At 40.6% G+C, this 18072-nt stretch overlaps 1 protein-coding gene and 1 long non-coding RNA gene across 3 annotated transcripts in view; one reads left to right on the top strand and one right to left on the bottom strand.

Annotated features, from left to right (window-relative positions):
• Positions 1–663: 663 nt before the first annotated feature.
• LOC119468441 lies at positions 664–3069 on the bottom strand. The gene is made up of 3 exons (XR_005197119.1): positions 2925–3069; positions 1547–1657; positions 664–918 (listed from the first exon to the last, which is right to left on the bottom strand). It is a non-coding gene; the product is annotated as an uncharacterized LOC119468441 (long non-coding RNA).
• A 4571-nt stretch (positions 3070–7640) lies between these two features.
• Positions 7641–18072, top strand: part of CAPN7 (calpain 7) — a 48923-nt gene continuing 38491 nt past the window's right edge. Inside the window, exons 1-2 of one of the 2 annotated variants that reach the window (XM_037731934.1) lie at positions 7641–8006; positions 13318–13426. In XM_037731934.1, coding sequence (XP_037587862.1) covers positions 7905–8006; positions 13318–13426 — 211 coding nt within the window. In that variant the 5' untranslated portion in view covers positions 7641–7904. The remainder of the gene's footprint in view (positions 8007–13317; positions 13427–18072) is intronic. The other variant, XM_017510145.2, reaches the window with a different exon arrangement.

Raw genomic sequence — 18072 nt, 5'->3', positions numbered from 1 at the left:
TGTATAAGAGAAGACGTGTGTGCTCTGCAGCCACCTCCTCACAGAGCTGCGTGAACAGATATCAGTTAAGGGTGTGTACTTTAATGTGGTTGATAATTTTAACCACATCCTGCAAAACATTGTTAACTTCAGGTGACATTTTTCAGCTAGCTGGCATTTTTCTATGGATGACACATTGCATAGACTCACATTCACAAGCGACCTCTTTGACCCAAGCAGTGAAACCAGAAAGCCATCTAGTCGTGGCAGCCACTCTGTCCTTGCATAAATCAACACAAAATGACCAGTTCAATTTCCTGATACGTAATCATTCAAAGACTTGAATAATTTGGCAGCTGTGGTATTGGTTGGCAACAAAAGTATCCAAAACATATCCTTATGCACATCCTCTTGAAAACTATATCACACAAAAACAAATATTGTTGCTTCGTCAACATCAGTGGACTGGTCAACCTGGATTGTGTACTACAGTGACTTATTAATTCTCTCTAACAATTGTGCCTCAATATCCTCTGCTATTTCATCAATTCCTCTAGTTACGGTACTAGCCAAAAGAGGAACACATGCTAGCTTTTGAACTGCAGACTCTCCTAAAAGTTCATCACAAATGTCCTTAGCAACCGGCAGGATCAACTCTCTACCAACAGTAAAGGGCTTCTTACCTTTAGCAATGTGGTTAGCCACTAAGAATGATGCTCTCAGTGCAGACACATTTGATGAAGTGGTGGCCTTCAATAATTGCTTCTGTTCTTCATGTTCATGTTTTTTTTTTTTTTCTTTTGAAAAACTCCAAAGGCTTGTTTTTTAATGCCGGGTGCTTGGTCTCCAGGTGGCAAAGCAGTTTTGAAGGTTTTATGTCTTCATGGGATAGCCAGTCACCATATATTATACAAAGTGGGCTTGTGGAATGTGAATCACCTGTTGCAATGAAACCATAATTTGAGTAGGACTCTCGGTATTTTTTAAATTCACCTTTCTTTCTCACCTTTGGCAGTCTTATAGTCTTCTGTTGTGTCATCATTGGGTCTTTCCACCTTTCAAATAAGTTTTCCGGTGACATTTGTTTTTTACCATTTTGACTAGGGTTAGCTTATGGGCTTACCAAAACTTCAACTGAGACAAGTGTATAGTATGGGAAAGGGGACTGCAGGCCACACAGTCCACATAATGACTAAACCAAGTGTTGGATTCTGACTTAAAGCCTGCCACCAGATGCAGCTTAACTGTCACTTACTGCTCAGTGACAGGGTTTTGATACGAGTCTACAAGCAATTTATTATGGTCTCTGTGCAGTCAAACCTCTCTGCTAATGTTAATCTGTATATGCTGCCACTTCCCAGCGTTAGCATCACTGCCTCAGCTCTACCTCAGATCATCAGGCATTAGATTCTCATAGGGAGCATGCAACCTACATCCCTCGCATGTACAGTTCACAAGAGGGTTTGTGCTACGAGAGTCTAATGCCATGGCTGATCCGACAGAAGGCAGAGCTCAGGCAGTATGAGTGATGGGGAGCAGCTGTAAATAGAGACAAAGCTTCATTCACTTGCCCACCACTCACCTCCTGCTGTGCAACCTGGTTCCTTACAGGACAGAGACGGATATCCATCTGTGGCCCAGGTGTTGGGGACCCAGGATCTACTTTGTCCAAAGAAAACTGAAAGTGCAAAAGTGGTGAAGCGTATTAATGTCAATTTCCTGGTCCTGATGTTGTACTACAGTTAGGCAAGCAAGATATTACCACCAGGAGAAACTAGATAAAGAATATATGAGATTTCTGTATTATTTCTTACAATAGCATGTGAAGTTACAATTATCTCAAAATAGAAAGTTTAATTAGAAAGAAAACTAAAACTGTGCTACAAAGATAGTATCTCCAGACTTCTATTATACCTTTTTGAGGGACAATGTGAAACTTTGGACAATACAACAAGAAAACTGAAGGCTAATTTAATAATTATCATTTCACAATTACTTTATCCATTTAGGCATTTCATCTTTCTTCTGTTCTATTATTTTAGCACTTTTTAATTATAGCCTGGAATTATTGAGTAATGATGAAATCATTCATACAATGATAAAAATGGCAAAATATTTTAACATGTACAGAAAAATCCAAAAGGTAGCTTAGATTATAAAGGGATCCAATGGGCTCATATGGTAATCATAAGATAGAATGAGCTTATTATATATATGAACATTTATAAATTTATAAATAGATATGATATGAAAATTTACAATTTTATTTATTTATAAATGTATAAATACATTTATAAATAGATATGTCAGATTTATAAATTTTATATATATATTGTATATATTTATAAATGTATATTTATAAATATAATATGATATTTATAAATATATATATAATCTATAAATAAAAATTTTATCTTGGTTCTTTCGAAGATCACTAATAAAGAACAAAAGTCATGGAAATATCAATCCTTACAAATATTTAGAACCCCTCTATAAAGAAACTCAAATTAAAATTGAGTGTAGCAGTCCACAATGTTGTGCTGAGATTCATAGAAATCCAAACACTTAACAGAGCCTACAAGGCCGTACACGGTCTCATGCCTGACCCCCACCACCACCTTCTGAGGCTCTTCTGGCATTTCACTGTCTCTGCTCCAGCCACACTGGTCTCTGTTCCCCGCTCAGTTTTGCCATGGACCACTGCACAAGCAGTTCCCTCTATCTCTGGGGGAGTCTTTGCTGACCCCTAGTTCACATCAGTTTCCTTTTCATGAACTCTGACAAAACTGTTGATTACCTTTGGAGTACACATCTACATTTGTAATGATTCATTCACTAATGGTCTTGATTGATTGATTGATGTCTGTGTCCTCCCAGTAGGCCAAAAGCCCCATGACAGGAGGGCCTGTTTTCACACTACTGTATCCACAAATGTCAGCATTTACCTTCTCTCCTTCTTGAGACTGCTCTAAAATCATGTAAAGGAATTAAAGTACAAAGAAAGAATCCAAATAACAGGATGTGAGCCCAATGTAGCCTTTAGATGTGCAATGTTGTCTCCTAGTACTTAGAAAAACATTTCACTTGCTGAGAACTGTGGCTCACACCTATAACCCCAGCACTTTCAGAGGCCGAGGCAGGTGGATCACCTGAGGTCAGTTTGAGACCAGCCTGACAGACGTAGTGAAACCCCATCTCCACTAAATACAAAAAATTAGCTGGGCACGGTGACACTTGCCTGTAATCCCAGCTACTTGGGAGGCTAAGGCAGGAGCACTGATTGAATCTGGGAAGCAGAGGTTTCAGTGAGTTGAGATCACACCATTGCACTCCAGCCTGGGCAAGAGTGAAAACTCCATCTGAAAAAAAAAAAAAAAAAAAGGAAAACATTTCACTTTATCTTTACTTAAAAATCAGTAACGTTTATACCAAGATTTAAATTTCTGGCTTCTGTTGATTAAAAAAAACATATTGGACCTATGTTCCTTTAAACTGTCTAGAGCTAACAGGAACTGTCCCAGTTAAGTAGGATATTTAGCCCCAACTCACCTTTTTTTTTTTTTTTTTTTTTTTTTTAATTGCATTTTAGGTTTTGGGCCCTAACTCACTTTCTAAATTTGCTTCTCAAATTTGCTCCACATCTCACCTCAGGGATGGAGCTGTTATCTCCAAAGAGCCCCAGAGAGGCCTGGACCTGAAAATTATTGTGCTCTTCAGGGATTACAAAGATATTTTGTTAACTTACTTATTTTTTTGAGACGGAGTTTTGCTTTGTTTCCCAGGCTGGAGTGCAATGGTGTGATCTCCGCTCACTGCAACCTCCGCCTCCAAGGTTCAAGCAATTCTCCTGCCTCAGACTCCGGAGTAGCTGGGATTACAGGTGCCCACCACCACGCCCTGCTTATTTTTTGTATTTTTAGTAGAGACGAGGTTTCACCATGTTGGCCAGGCTGCTTTTGAACTCCTGACCTCAGGTTATCCACCCACCTGGCCTACCAAAGTGCTGGGATTACAACCTCTGCCTCCCAGGTTCAAGCAATTCTCCTGCCTCAGCCCTCCAAGTAGCTGGGATTACAGGCACACACCACCACACCCAGCTAATTTTTTGTATTTTCAGTAGAGATGAGGTTTTGCCATGTTGGCCAGGCTGGCCTCAAACTCCTGACCTCAAGTGATCCACCCACCTCAGTCTCCCAAAGTGCTGGGATTACAGGTGTGAGCCACCACACCCAGCCATGGTAGATATTTTAAATAAATGTTTGTTGAAAGGATAAAGTTGTGACCACAAGCCCCTAAGAGATAACACCCAGCTGCAGTGCCACACATGAACACAAGATGACAGTGTGCTCTCAGAAATCTGCATAAACCCAGCACAGCTGCTGATGCTCTGTAGTAAATAGGATGACTTGTCCTAATCAACTGTAAGAGAGAGCAACTACCAAAGACCAACAGCAACACAGCATGTGTCCTAGAGGGCCACAGGGGAAGAAACTAAGAAGGAAGGAAGCTTCAAGGCCAGGGACCCAGCACAGCACAGATGGGACTGCAGGGAAGGAACTAAACGTACCCGTCTTTGCTGTACTTAGCATGATCCACTCCCCCTGAGTGCTGAATTTCAAGGCCATGAAGTCGTGGTCAAGAGGCTTGGCTGCGAACAGGCTTTGAGCTTCCCATGACTCCCTTCTAAATCTAGTGCAGTGGTTCTCAAAGTGAAGTCTCTGCGCCAGCATCATCAGCATCACCTGTCAGAATCTACAGAAATGCAGATTCCTAGGCCTCACACAACCCTCCTGACCCAGACACTCTGGGATGGAGCCCAGAAACCTATGTATGACCAGATCCCTGGGTGGTTCTGAAGCAGCTAAACGTGAGAAGCACCGCTCTAAAGTCTCATTTCCCATCTCTTCCCACAGCCACACCCAATGAATCCTAATCCTCCCAATACACGAAGCTCAACACTCCTATCTCTAGTTGAGTCTGAAACATCCATTTCTTCCTCTCCTGTTTTGCTCTTATTCTGCCTTTGGGACTCAACTCAAGCCTCTTTTCTTCTGGGACACTGTGTTAGACTCCTCAAGATGATTCAGATGCTGCTCCTCCAGCCTCTGCCTTCTCTCTCTCTTAGCAATTATCAAATGATGCTTTTAGCTGTTGGCTACTGAATGTCTTACAGGATGTCTGAATGTCTCACAGTGTGAGCTGTCTTGGACATCTTGTTTTAACCCCCAGTGCCTGGCCAACAGAATTTTGCATATTTGTTAAATGAAATAATAAACTACCATCACCTGGTTGGCAGCTTTAGGAGGGTAATATCTTTTTCACCTACAGTAGAATTTTATATCCACACATATCCTAACTTAATTTTACATATGTTTTTAACATATATAGAATTAAATATAATATCAATAGATTGTATATGTAATTATATGCAGATTATAAGCTCCCTGCAAGCCTGAATTTCAAAACAATGCTTTGCTGCTTCTGACATTTGTAGAAGGGCTAAGGAATTCAACGATCAATAGCAAGGGCCATTTAACCGGAGGGTACGGGGGAACCAACAGGGAGCTTCCTGAGCGTATGTGGAGACCAGTGTGCTCTCAGCGTCTGTCTCCAGGTCTCACCCCTCTCTCGGTCTGACTCAGCTCTGGATGGGAGAGGGCTCCCAAGCTGCAGGATGAGGACATGTTGACTACGCAGCATTAAGCTGGACAAATTCCGCTGTCACAGAGCTGGCCTAAGGTGGAGGTGGTACTGGACATTCTGGCAGACATTGCACACAGGCACCTGTTGTGAGGCTCCACCACCAAGTTCTCAGGGTTTTTTGGATAATTCATGGTCACAGAATACAAGGTCAATATATAATTTCCAATGCTATTTGTATATACTAGCAACAATTGGAAACTAAAATCAAATAAGCAATACCATTTACAATAACATCAAAAATATCAACTGCTAAGAGATAAATCTGGCAAAAGAGATGCAAGGCCTGTGCACTTGAAAACTACAAAACTGCTGAGAGAAATTAAAGAAGTCCTGAAGAAATGGAGAATGTGCTCATGGATTGGAAGACTCAATTTTGTTGAGACTGCAAATACTTTGAAGCTTCAATATCCCCCTGCCTTGTCTCACTCTCTCCTATTTGTCTTTGTATCATCAATGTCTAGCTCTGTGCCAGGCACAAAGTAGTTTGGTGTTCACTGAATACATGAACAAGGAATAAGGTTTCAATTCCTTATACAGGATATATGAATAAATATAGGAAGAGATCTCAACTACCTGGGTGTGCAATAAAAGGCTTCCTTCAAGATGCACTAGGAATTTTATAAGCTCTGATGGGAGCTGGTACAGAAGTCCTGTTATGAGTGAGTAAAACTACATTCATCTGCTGTAGCTTGGGGGTCAGTTTGTGCAAAACAGCAACTGAAACACATTGGGAATACGGCCTGAACTCATGTGCTGAAGGACTTTCTCACATTAGATATATTTAAGCAGGGAGTCATTCAACATTTTAAAATATTTGTTGAACACCTGCTCTGGAATAAGGCTTGTGCTCAACACTGGGATCAAACTGGTAAAGCCAGGAACCATCCCTGTTTCAGCTATAAAACTGCAGTTGCTAACTTTGGGAACCATCTTTGTGCCAGGTATAAAATCAAATTATGTGTGTCTTTATAATAGCCTGATGAGACTTGTTATTGTTAAGCTTCACTAAATATGAAGAAACAGACTTAAAGAAACTAAGAGTCCCATTTTAAATGTAGGCCAAAGTGGCCTGCATTTTTAGAGTGCAATTAACAAAAAATTAAAAGTACACACTTTGTAGTTTGATAAGTTTTGACAAACGTATACATTTTGACACCATCATTGAGATACAAAACATTCTCATCACCCCAAAAGATTCCTTTGTCCCCCTTCCCAACTTCTAACATCCTAACGTTTTCTAGTGTTTCTTATAGATGGAATTATATATTATGTACTCAATTCTTACTTATTTGACTCAGCATTAATTTGGTGGTGCCCATCACTAAAATTCATTTTTATTACTGCTGAATTGAGACCTCTAGGGGAGAGAAGACATCAATCAAATAATCATTTAATTACAACAGCATCAAGTTCACATAAGTACAAGTTAAAATATATTACCTCGTTTGTTAACAATTCAATCAATACTACCTTGGTGTACAGTGGGGAGGGCTATAGGGTCATGACCGAGCTTGTAGAAAATAAATGAAAATAAATGTTAGCAAAGAGTGGCTCTAAAGAACGTTCTGTCCTCACGGTAATTTTTTTTTAATGTGTCAGATGCTGGCAGGAGGCACTCTTCCTTAGCTCTTTACGCCCATCCCTTAAACTTAGAAGAGGAAAGGATCTGTAAGGCGCGTACCCCCTCCTGCCTACTGTCGACGGCAACAGCCTCTCCCTGCACCGCCACCGCCACGCAGATGGCGGAGCGTGGTCAGCTCGGACGTGGCACCTGCCCTCAGCCGCCCAATCCCCGGCGCCGCCACGGTCACGTGAACAGCCGCTGACCTTTCTGCCCCGCCCTCTAGGCCCCGCTCCTGCGTGGGCCCAGCCCCACCCACCGCCCGTGCAGTCCTGCGAGCGTGGCCTCGGCCACCCCAGCTCCTAAGGAGCTCGCAAGGGTCAGGCTGCGCCTGCGTGGGACGTCTAGTGGGCGGGGCGAGGGCCGCGGGGTCCGCGAAGTGAGGAGGCCGTGAGGGCTGCGAGCCCGGGTTGCGCGGGGTAGCGCGGCGTCGCAGTGGGCCCCAGCCAGGCACCGGGAAGGCGAGCTCTCCTCCTCCACCTCCCAAAGTAAACTTTGCCGCTCACTCCGCGGCGCTCCCGAGTCCTCGCCGCCGCCGCCGGGCCGCCGCAGTCCGCGAAGAGCCTTCCTGCGTCAGGGTCTCTTTGCCTGCCTCGGCGCCATGGACGCCACGGCGCTGGAGCGGGACGCCGTGCAGTTCGCCCGGCTGGCGGTGCAGCGCGACCACGAAGGCCGCTACTCCGAGGCGGTGTTTTACTACAAGGTAGGGGCGGGCCTGCCGCTTCGGTCGGAATCGCAAAGTCGGAGTCCGGCCGGGGCCTGTGGCCGAGGGGCGGGGTCCAGGTGCGGAGACTAGCGGCCCCAGCTTTGCTTTTCCGTCGTCCGCCACCCGACCCCCCTCTTGAGGGGAGCGGCAAGCCCGGCTGCGGAGGCCGGCGCTGCGGCCGCGGGGAGGCTGGGTCGCGGCTTGCAGTCACCGCTCCTCCAGTTGCAGTCCCGGCTGGCGAATGCCCACCGTGGAGCTGCTTCGGGGCAGGTGTTAGATATGGGTAGTTAGTAGCCTATTATTGCTGTCGCTTGGCTCTGATTTACAGCTAGCAGGAAATGGCCTGTGCTATATAGCAAAATAATGCGTACGCGTTAAATACATTTTAAAAGAATAAAAACCATCTCTTATCCTAGCATTTGATGTACAGTCATGCGTCCTTAGCCATGTGATACTGAGAAATGTGTTCGTAGGTCATTTTGTTGTGCGAACGCTGTAGAATGCGCTTACACAAGCCTGAATGGTACAGCCTGCTCCACACCTAGGCTGTGTGCTCCCAGGTTACATGTTTGCTCAACATGTTACTGTACTGTATGGTGTGTGCAGTTACACGCAGTGGTAAGTATGTGCGCATAGAAAAGGTACGGTAAACATGCAGCCTAAAAGGTTTTTTTTTAAATGCTACACCTGTGTAGGGCACTTAACCCACGAATGGAGCTTGCAGGACTGGAAGTTGCTCTGAGTTGGTGAGTAGCAGTGAGTGAATGTGAAGTCCTAGGACATTCACTGCTCTGCTCTACTGTAGACTTTATAAGCACTGTACACTTAGGCTACACCAATTTTTTAAACATTTTCTTTCTTCAGTAACAACCTTAGCTTACTGTAACCCTTTTATAAACTTTTGGATTTTCTTAACTTTTTAACTCTTTCATAATAGCTTAAAACAAACATTGTACACCTACACAAAAATATTTTATGTGCTTATTTGGTAATTTTTTTTTAACCTTTTAGTTGAAAACTAAGACACACATTAGCCTAGGCCTACACCAAGTCAGGATCATCAACATTACTGTCTTCCACTTCCAATCTTGTCCCACTGGGAGGTCTTCAGGGGCAGTAACAGGAATGGAGCTGTCATCTGTGATAACAGTGTCTCCTGAAATATCTCCTGAAGGGCACACCAGAGACTGTTTTATAGTTACCTTTTTTTCTATAATAAATAGGAGCACACTAACACATAGTATAGCATAGCTAATACGTAAACCAGTAACATAGTTGTATATTAACAAGTATCATACACTCTACGTAATTGAATGCGGTAGACTTTGACGCCACTGGCAGCTCAGTAGGTTTGTTTACACCAGCATCACCACAAACGTGAGTAAAGTGTTGTGCTGTGACATTATGATGGCTGTGACATGACCAGGCAGTAGGAATTTTTCAGCTCCATTATGATCTTATTTACGGGACCGCTATCGTATATTCAATCTGTTGTTGCCTGAAATCTGTGATGTGTGACTGCATATTGTGTGGTTTTTTAATGCATATGTGTATATACTTTTTTTTTTTTTACAAACTGGTTTATGTTGTTCTTAGTAATAATAGCTGCACAGTGGTTCATTATGTGGGTGTACCATAATTTTTCTTTGTTTTAAGAGGATCTTGTCGTGTTACACAGGTTGGAGTGCAGTGGCTTAATAATAGCTCATTGCAGCCTGAAACTGCTAACCTCAAGCAATCCTTGAGTAATTACAATTACTAATTGTAATCCCAATTAGTGAGACTACGGGTGGACACAACCACACCTAGCTAATTTTTTATTTTTTGTAAATGTGGGGTCTCGCTGTGTTGCCTGGCCAGTGTACATAATTAATTTACAAACTCTTGGGCATTAAGTTCATTCTGTTTTTTGACCATCATAAGTAACAATGTAGTTGATATCTTTATAAATAATTCTTATGACTAGTGCACATTTTTGCTTGAATTTTCTTTTGGATATATTACCAGGGACAGAATTGCTAAATCAAAGGGTATGAGCTGCCACAGTCTACTCTCTTCTCTCCAATTCTGAGGATTTTCAAATACACCCCTCCAGCTCTAGCTAGATTTAGAGGGAGCTGTGTCCTCATGATACTGTCACTTTTTCTTTTAGAAAGAATGTCAGACTTTGATAAAACTGTACAATAGTGGTAATTTTTTCATGAATGTATGTGCTATCAATAATGTGTGGTTTGTTTCAGATTAATATTTTGTTGCTTTCATTTTATAATCTATTTTTTTTTTTTTTGAAATGTAGTTTTGCTCTTGTTGCCCATGCTGGAGTGCAATGGTGCGATCTGGGCTCGCTGTAACCTTTGCTTCCCGGTTTCAAGCAATTCTCCTGCCTCAGCCTCCCCAGTAGCTGGGATTACAGGCATGCACCACCACACCTGGCTAATTTTGTATTTTTAGTAGAGGTGGGGTTTCTCCATGTTGGTCAAACTGGTCTCAAACTCCCAACCTCAGGTGATCCACCCGCCGTGGCCTCCCAACGTGCTGGGATTACAGGCATGAGCCACCGTGCTCGGCCTGTTTTTTTTTTTTTATTGATGTGTAATGTACATAGTTTCAGGGTTCATGTAATAATTCATTAATATAATTGGTAAAGATAAATCAGCATACTTGGAATCGCCATCACCTTAACTACTTCATAGCTGAACTGTACAGCTATTAATACTATTTATTATTACTTAAATATATTTATCTTTATGCTAGGAACATTTGAATTTAGCTATTTTGAAATGTACAATCTAAACTATGGTCCCCCTCTGATCTATCTAACAGTAGGTCTCATTCTGTTATAATCTGCTTTATATTTAGAGAGTTGTGGTGCATTTCAGAATCCTTTCTTTTAGACTTTTTTTGACCATTTCACAAGGCATTGTTCAAGAAAAAAATTGTTTTGTGAAATAGCTTTGACAAATATTAACAAGTTAAAATAGTGCTATATAAAAATAGCTTTTATTAATGCAGAAGAAACTATGAACTGCCTCTTTTTTTCCTCTAGGCTTACATACATGTCACTTGGGAATAATTTTTCCTCCTTAAGAAAGTAAAAAAAAGTGGTTGTACTTCTAGAAATTGTTTACATAAGCTTCATCAGTTTAGTATTTAGTGTTTTCTGCAGTTGTTTCAATAAGCTATTTCTTGTTAGTCACTTTTGAATATAAATGAAATGAGTAAAATACGGTTTGTTTCTTTTTCCTTTTATAAAACAGGGTCTCATTCTGTCACCCAGGCTGGCAGGCAGTGGTGGGGTCATAGTTCACTGCAGCCTCAAACTCCTGGGCTAAAGCAGTCCTCCAGCCTCAGCCTCCTGAATAGCTGGGACTACAGGTGTACACCACCTGCCTGGCTAATTTGTTTTTTTTTTTTTTTTTTTTTTCCAGAAATGAGGCTCTGACTATGTTGCCCAGTTGGTCTTGAACTCCTGGCCTCAAGCAGTCCTCTTGCCTAAGACTACTAAGTAAAAAATTGACTTTTTTAAAAAGCAAAATAATTATTTGGAAATTAATAATCATATACAAGACACCTGAAGGGGCAATATATATGTATTATATACTTACATCATTTACATTCATCAAAAACATTCCATTTATTGGATTTAGATAATGATGGTATGTAAAATATGTTTCATGTTTACATGTAAAGTTGTATTTTCCTCCCCTGAAATATCTGAGTTACAGAATCTGAGGAAGTCATATCTTTTCTACTTCAGTGCATTTAGGCTGAATTTTTATTGGGGTCAAAACTGTTCTTTCTTCTTTCTTTTTTTTTTTTTTTTTTTTAAAGACAGCGTCTCACTCTGTCGCCCAGGCTGGAATGCAGTGGCGCAATCACAGCTCACTGCAACCTCAACCTCCTAGGGCTCAGGTGATCCTCCCGCCTCAGCCTCCTGAGTAGGTGGGACTAGTTTTTAGAGACAGCGTTTCACCGTGGTGCCCAGGCTGAAAACTGCATTTTTCTTAACTAATTTTGTTAGATTCAGTGAAACAACTCCTGCTCAAATAAGTGGATTCAAAAAGTGATGTTCAGTAGATGGCTTCTTTGGAATCAGGCATGATGACCCATGAAGTGTACATGCTTGGGTTACTGCAGAGAAGGTGCTGTTACTTGTAGAAAATTCTCTTTGTTTTTCTAGGTGGTAGCATTGATAACCTTCCTGGAATAGTGATGAGGAGAATGGAAACAATTCCTTCTAGCCATAGTATAACTGGTTATGGAAGTTATGGAATAACTGGAAGAAGAATCCAGATTTTCTTAATTAAAATAAGTTTATATAACTAAAATCTGCTTTAAAATGTGTCATCGTTTGTCAGTATTTTCTGTGGAGAAAACTATTTTCTTTTTACTGTGAGGTATTTAACCTTTATAATCTCTTTTAAACTCTTCTTGGTATTTAATTTTATTTTAGTGGTTATTATTTTAGTGCTTCAATGGCTCAATTCATGTTTTTTTGAGTGTCAGTTACTTGCAATCAGTTCACATTTTCAAAGTATATAATTTTAAGTCTGATCTATTGCATAAGGAAAAAGGAAAAGAAAACAAACTACAGCTATTCTAAAGAAGTGTTTATAATCAGGTCCTTGTGCATAAATTCAAAAATTTTCAATTATATATTTATATCGAGAGAGAGCCTGGATAGCATAGTTGGTAAAGCATCAGTCTTTTAATCTGAGGTCCAGAGTTCAAGTTCCTGTTTTGGTGCATCCTGTGGCTTTTAGCACCTAATGCTGACTCCATCTTTGAAAAAGCCAAGGAAAAAAAAGTGTCGTTTGGGCCAGGTATGTTGGCTTATGCCTGTAATCCCAGCACTTGGGGAGGCCAGGACAGGTGGGTCACTTGAGACCTGGAGTTCAAGACCGGCCTAGCCAACATAGCAGAACCCCATCTCTACTAAAAATACAAAAATTAACCAGGCGTGGTGGTGTACACCTGTAGTCCCAGCTACTCGAGAGGCTGAGATACAAGAATCACCTGAACCTGGGAGACAGAGGTTGCAGTGAGCCAAGATCGCACTGCTTCACTCCTGTCTGGGCAATAGAGTGAGACTCTGTCTCAAAAAAAGGAAAAAAAAATTGAGAACATTGAATACCGAAGAAGACATATTGGAGGATTATATAACTGCTTTATGAAAAAAATTACTATTAATATTTTAAAGACACTGTTGCTTTGTCATTCATTAAAACCAATATTGAATGAGAATGTGGTAAAGAAAATTCAAGTTGTAATACATCTATTGGATTCCTTTGAATTCTTTTATTTTTAGGAAGCTGCACAAGCCTTAATTTATGCTGAGATGGCAGGATCAAGCCTAGAACATATTCAAGAAAAAATAACTGAGTATCTGGAAAGAGTACAAGCTCTACATTCAGCAGGTTAGTAAAGGCCTACTACACTTGTCACTAGCTTTTCTTTTCTCCCATCATGTCTTTTGCCCCTATGTTTGTTTCTCTTCTTCATTTTTATCTTTGAATCTTGATCCTCACTGTTGCCGCTCATTCCACTTTTGCTAATCACCTCTTTAAAAATCATTTGGAAATAAGTGATAGATTTTTGAAGAGGAACCGTAGAGATAATATAGTTGTTTCCTAATTTCCCAGAGTGCAGGTTGGTGAATTACCTATGTTCAAACAATTTATCATTGGCAAAGTTAGGATTAGGATTCAGTTAAAGTCTGATTTTAAAGTAATCTGTCACATGTCTCTTCCTTATGAAATTGACTGTTTCTCTTCAGTGTTTACAGACTTTAGCAGTAGGTTCATAGCCTCTTCTCTGTCAGTGTCTTCTGCTTTCAGACCTTTGCTAAACTCTTAAACCATATCTTGGGAAAGTGACATGTAAGCAGAGAGTTGGAACAACTTTTATTTATTTTTGTAAACAGCATGGCGGGCACTATAATAGAAGTGTACATAGTCTTAATGGTCACAGTTTTGTTAGAGGTAACTGATGTTGATATTGTATTTATGAATACATTCATCTCTCTAGGGACTCTTTTAACCCACTTTTTCTGTTGCTGCATGATAAAGCCACAAGCAGAGGAATCTCTATTCTGATGGACTTTGTGCTACTTTCTACCACTCGTTCTGAATAGATATGAGCAATTACAAGAACATCATTAGGATAAAGTAGATTTAATCATTGGATTTCTTGTTATGATAGTTCCCTTAAAAACAAGGTAGTTTGGCTGGGTGCAGTGGTTTATGTCTGTAATCCCAGCACTTTGGGAGGCTGAGGCAGGTGGATCACTTGAGGTTGGGAGTTTGAGACCAGCCTGGCCAATATGGTGAAACCCTGCCTCTAAAAATAAAATAATAAAATAAAAATAAAACAAAGTAGTTTAACACAGTGCCCGGAAAGTGCATGTATTGAAAAGTGTACTGCTTGTGTTACTGGGACCTCACCTGATACAAAGTATTGATTCATGTATTCAGAATACCATATAAAATTCAAAGGAACTTTGTTTTCCTAGCCAAGTAAATGAATTTCTTAAATTTAACTGCCCAATAATTAGAAACTTTGTTTCATAACCAGTGTTTTCAAATAAAATTATCTTTGAAGTAGGGAATATAGTCTTTCCTGTTTACTTCCATGATCTCCCTGTTTTTTCATAGTTTTCTTCATTTCAACAACTATTTATTGAATGCATGTGTAGGCTGTATGGCAAGTACAGGGTGATAAGTGACCATCCCTGCCTTCAGGAGGACCTTCATCAGGTGTGGAGAGTAAACATTGCACTATCATGGAAATCCCTTTCTGAAGCTTGCTAGACTAAATTTTAAAGCCAAATGCTCTAGAAAGGAGAGATCATATGGTGATACTGTTCTAGGAGCAGAAACGCTGGAGCAGTATCACCCTGTGATCTTTCTTTTCCATATGTATACATAGTCAAGCACATTTACACCATAGGCTCTTGATTCCAGTAAGAGTGCTCTTTAAACCCCTGAAATCCTTGTAACAATTGCAAAAAGTGTATATGAATCATCTATTTTTTCCTAAGGAATTTTTAAAATTATTTTTACTTTGTATTAAATACAACTGAGCCTAAAAAATTACATGTGATTTTTGGGAAATAAATTCTAAACGTTGGTATATATGTGATATTCAGACATCAGATGAGACAGCCGTAATCTCTTGAAGAGTAAAGACTTGCCAGTGAAATAAAGTTCAGAAAGGATTTTTAAAGCATAACATACCTTGTTTTACCAAGTTCTGTCTCCTTTCATTAAAGGAATGGGGTATAATCTCTAGAGAATTAAAGGATTTTCTTTTCAGCAGAAAAGTCCTTTTTCAAATAAAAATCCTGTTAAGAACCCCACTTTTTTAAAACAAGGTAGTCTACTGACAGTTAAGAGACTCTTCAGAGAGAGTTGATGTTGGGGTCGAGAAAGGCAGCATAATTTAAAATTAACCAGTGTAGGCTGGCATAGTGGCTCATGCTTGTAATCCCAGCACTTTGGGAAGCTGAGGCAGGAGAATCACTTGAGTCTAAGAGTTCAAGATCAGCCTGGGCAACATAGACCTCATCTCTACAAAAAAAAAAAAAATTAGCTGGGTGTGGTGGTGTGTGCCTGTAGTCCCAGCTCCTCAGAGGCTGAGGCAGGAAGACCGCTTGAGCCCAGGATGTCAAGGCTGCGGTGAGCCAGGATTGCACCACTGCACTCAGCGTGGGTTACAGAGTTAGACCCTGTCTTGAAAAATAAAAAGGAAAATTAGCCATCATAGTTACAGAGTTCAAGACTTGGAATTAAAAGATCCATGTTGAGTCTCTACCCTTTGACTTGTGGCTGTGAAGTCTTAGACTAAATCAGTGGTTCTCAGTAGGGAGTGATTTGCCCCCCAGGGAACATTTGCAATTTCTGGAGAAGGTTTTTGTTTTCACACTGCTAGTTGGTAAGGAGTATGCTTCTGGCACTTTGTTGGGTAGAGGCCAGGGATATTGCTAAATTCTGGAGTACACAAGACGGTCTTCCACAACAAAGAATTATCCAGCCCAAGATGTCAGTAATGCCAGGCTGAGAAACACTGGGCTAGATATTTCAATGTGTTTGAGTTTTGGTAGCTTTGGTATCTTTTTCATAAATGGGATTAGTACTTACTTCAGAGAGGTATTTAAGAAGCCTAAAGTTTTGAAAACATCAGCACAAACTGGGCACAGTGGTGAGTGTGTTGTAGTTCCAGCTATTTGCGAGGTTGAGGCAGAAGGGTCGCTTGAGCCCAGGAGCTTAAGAGTTTAAGGCCAGCCTGGGCAGCCTGGTAAGACCTGTAACTTAAAATAAATAAATAAATAAATAAATCAGCACGTACCCCTGAAGAACTAACAAGATCTCAGATTTTTCTTAAATAGCAAGTTTAGTGAGATATTATTTCCATACCATAAAATTAACCCTCTTAAAGTGTATAATTCAGTTGTTTTTTGCATATTTTCAGAGTTGTGTAACTATCCCCACTATCTAATTTTAAAATGTTCTCATCGCCCCAAGAGAAACCTGTTACCCATTAGCAGTCACTCCCCATTCTTCCATCCCCCTAGCCACCAGTAATCTTGCTGTTTCTATGGATTTGCCTATTCCAGATTATTCATACAAATGGAATCATTCAATACATGGCCTTTTTGCTGTCTGGCTGCTTTTACTGAATTTAATGTTTGCAAGTTTTATTTACTTCATTCCTTTTTATGGCTGAGTAATATTTCATTGTATTGATATATGCTGCATTTTGTTTATTAGTTGATGAACGTTTGGGTTGTTTACACCTTTTGGCTATTATAAATAATGCACTTAGGAACATTCATGTACACGTGCTGGCTCACACCTACAATCCCAGCACTTTGGAAGGGTGAGGCGGACGGATCACTTGAGGCCAGGAGTTTGAGATCAGCCTGTCCAACATGGTGAAACCCTGTTTCTACCAAAAATACAAAAATTAGCTGGGCATGGTGGTACATGCATGTACTCCCAGCTACCTGGGAGGCTGAGGCACAAGAATTGCCTGAAAACCCGGGAGGTGGAGGTTGGGGTGAGCTAAGATCATGCCAGTGCACTCCAGCCTGGATGACAGAGTGAGATTCTGTCTCCAAAAAAAAAAAAACAGGTACAGACTTTTGCATGGACGTATGTTTTCTCAGTTCTCTTGGAATTCCCACCCAGAAATGGAACTGCTGTGTCATAGGATATAGCTCCATGTTTAACTTTTTGAGGAACTGCAAAATTGTTTTCCAAAGTGGCTACATGATTCTACAGTTGGCTACACCATTTTGCAATTCCACCAGCAGTGTATCTGGGTTGCAAGTCCTTCACATCCTCACCAACACTTGTTACTGTCTTTTTTATTTTAGCCATCCTAGTATGTATAAAGTGTCATCTTATTGTGGTTGTGATTTGCATTTTTTGATGGCTATGTTGAGCATTTTCTTATGTGCCATTTGACCTTTAGAATGTCATCTTTGGAGGAATGTCTATTCAGATCCTTTGCCCATTTTTTAACTAGGTTGTCTTTATTGTTGAGTTGTAAGAGATCTTTATATATTCTGGATACATGTTTCTTATATGTAGTTTGTTTCTTAAAAACAAATGAAAATATTCAAAGAGCAATGAAAATACATAACTTATTCTAGGCCCAGAGTAAATAGAAAAAGCAGGAACTTGATCATCAGAGCCTAGTATATTACATTACACAGTTTTGTCTGTACAGATAAAAGGTTTTAATTGCCTTAAAATAGGTTTCTTAATATTTAGCAATTTCCAAGTTTTTGTCTTTTGAGAGCTAGAGGAGCATATGAGGAGGACTCCTATGTCTTAATTTTTTTTTTCCCATTTATTTTATTGCATTTTAGGTTTTGGGGTACATGTGAAGAACATGCAAAATTGTTGCATAGGAACACACGTGGCAGTGTGATTTGCTACCTTCCTCCCCATCACCTACATCTGGCATTTCTCCCCTTGCTATCTCTCCCCAGCTTCCCACCCCCCACCGTCCCTCCCCTATTTCCCCCCAACTGACCCCAGTGTGTAGTGCTCCCCTC

The sequence above is a fragment of the Cebus imitator genome, unplaced genomic scaffold, assembly GCF_001604975.1.
Source record: "Cebus imitator isolate Cc_AM_T3 unplaced genomic scaffold, Cebus_imitator-1.0 Scaffold432, whole genome shotgun sequence".
Lineage (NCBI taxonomy): Eukaryota > Metazoa > Chordata > Mammalia > Primates > Cebidae > Cebus > Cebus imitator.
The sequence above is the reverse complement of the archived record's forward strand: the minus strand, read 5'-3'. Positions and strand labels throughout refer to the sequence as shown.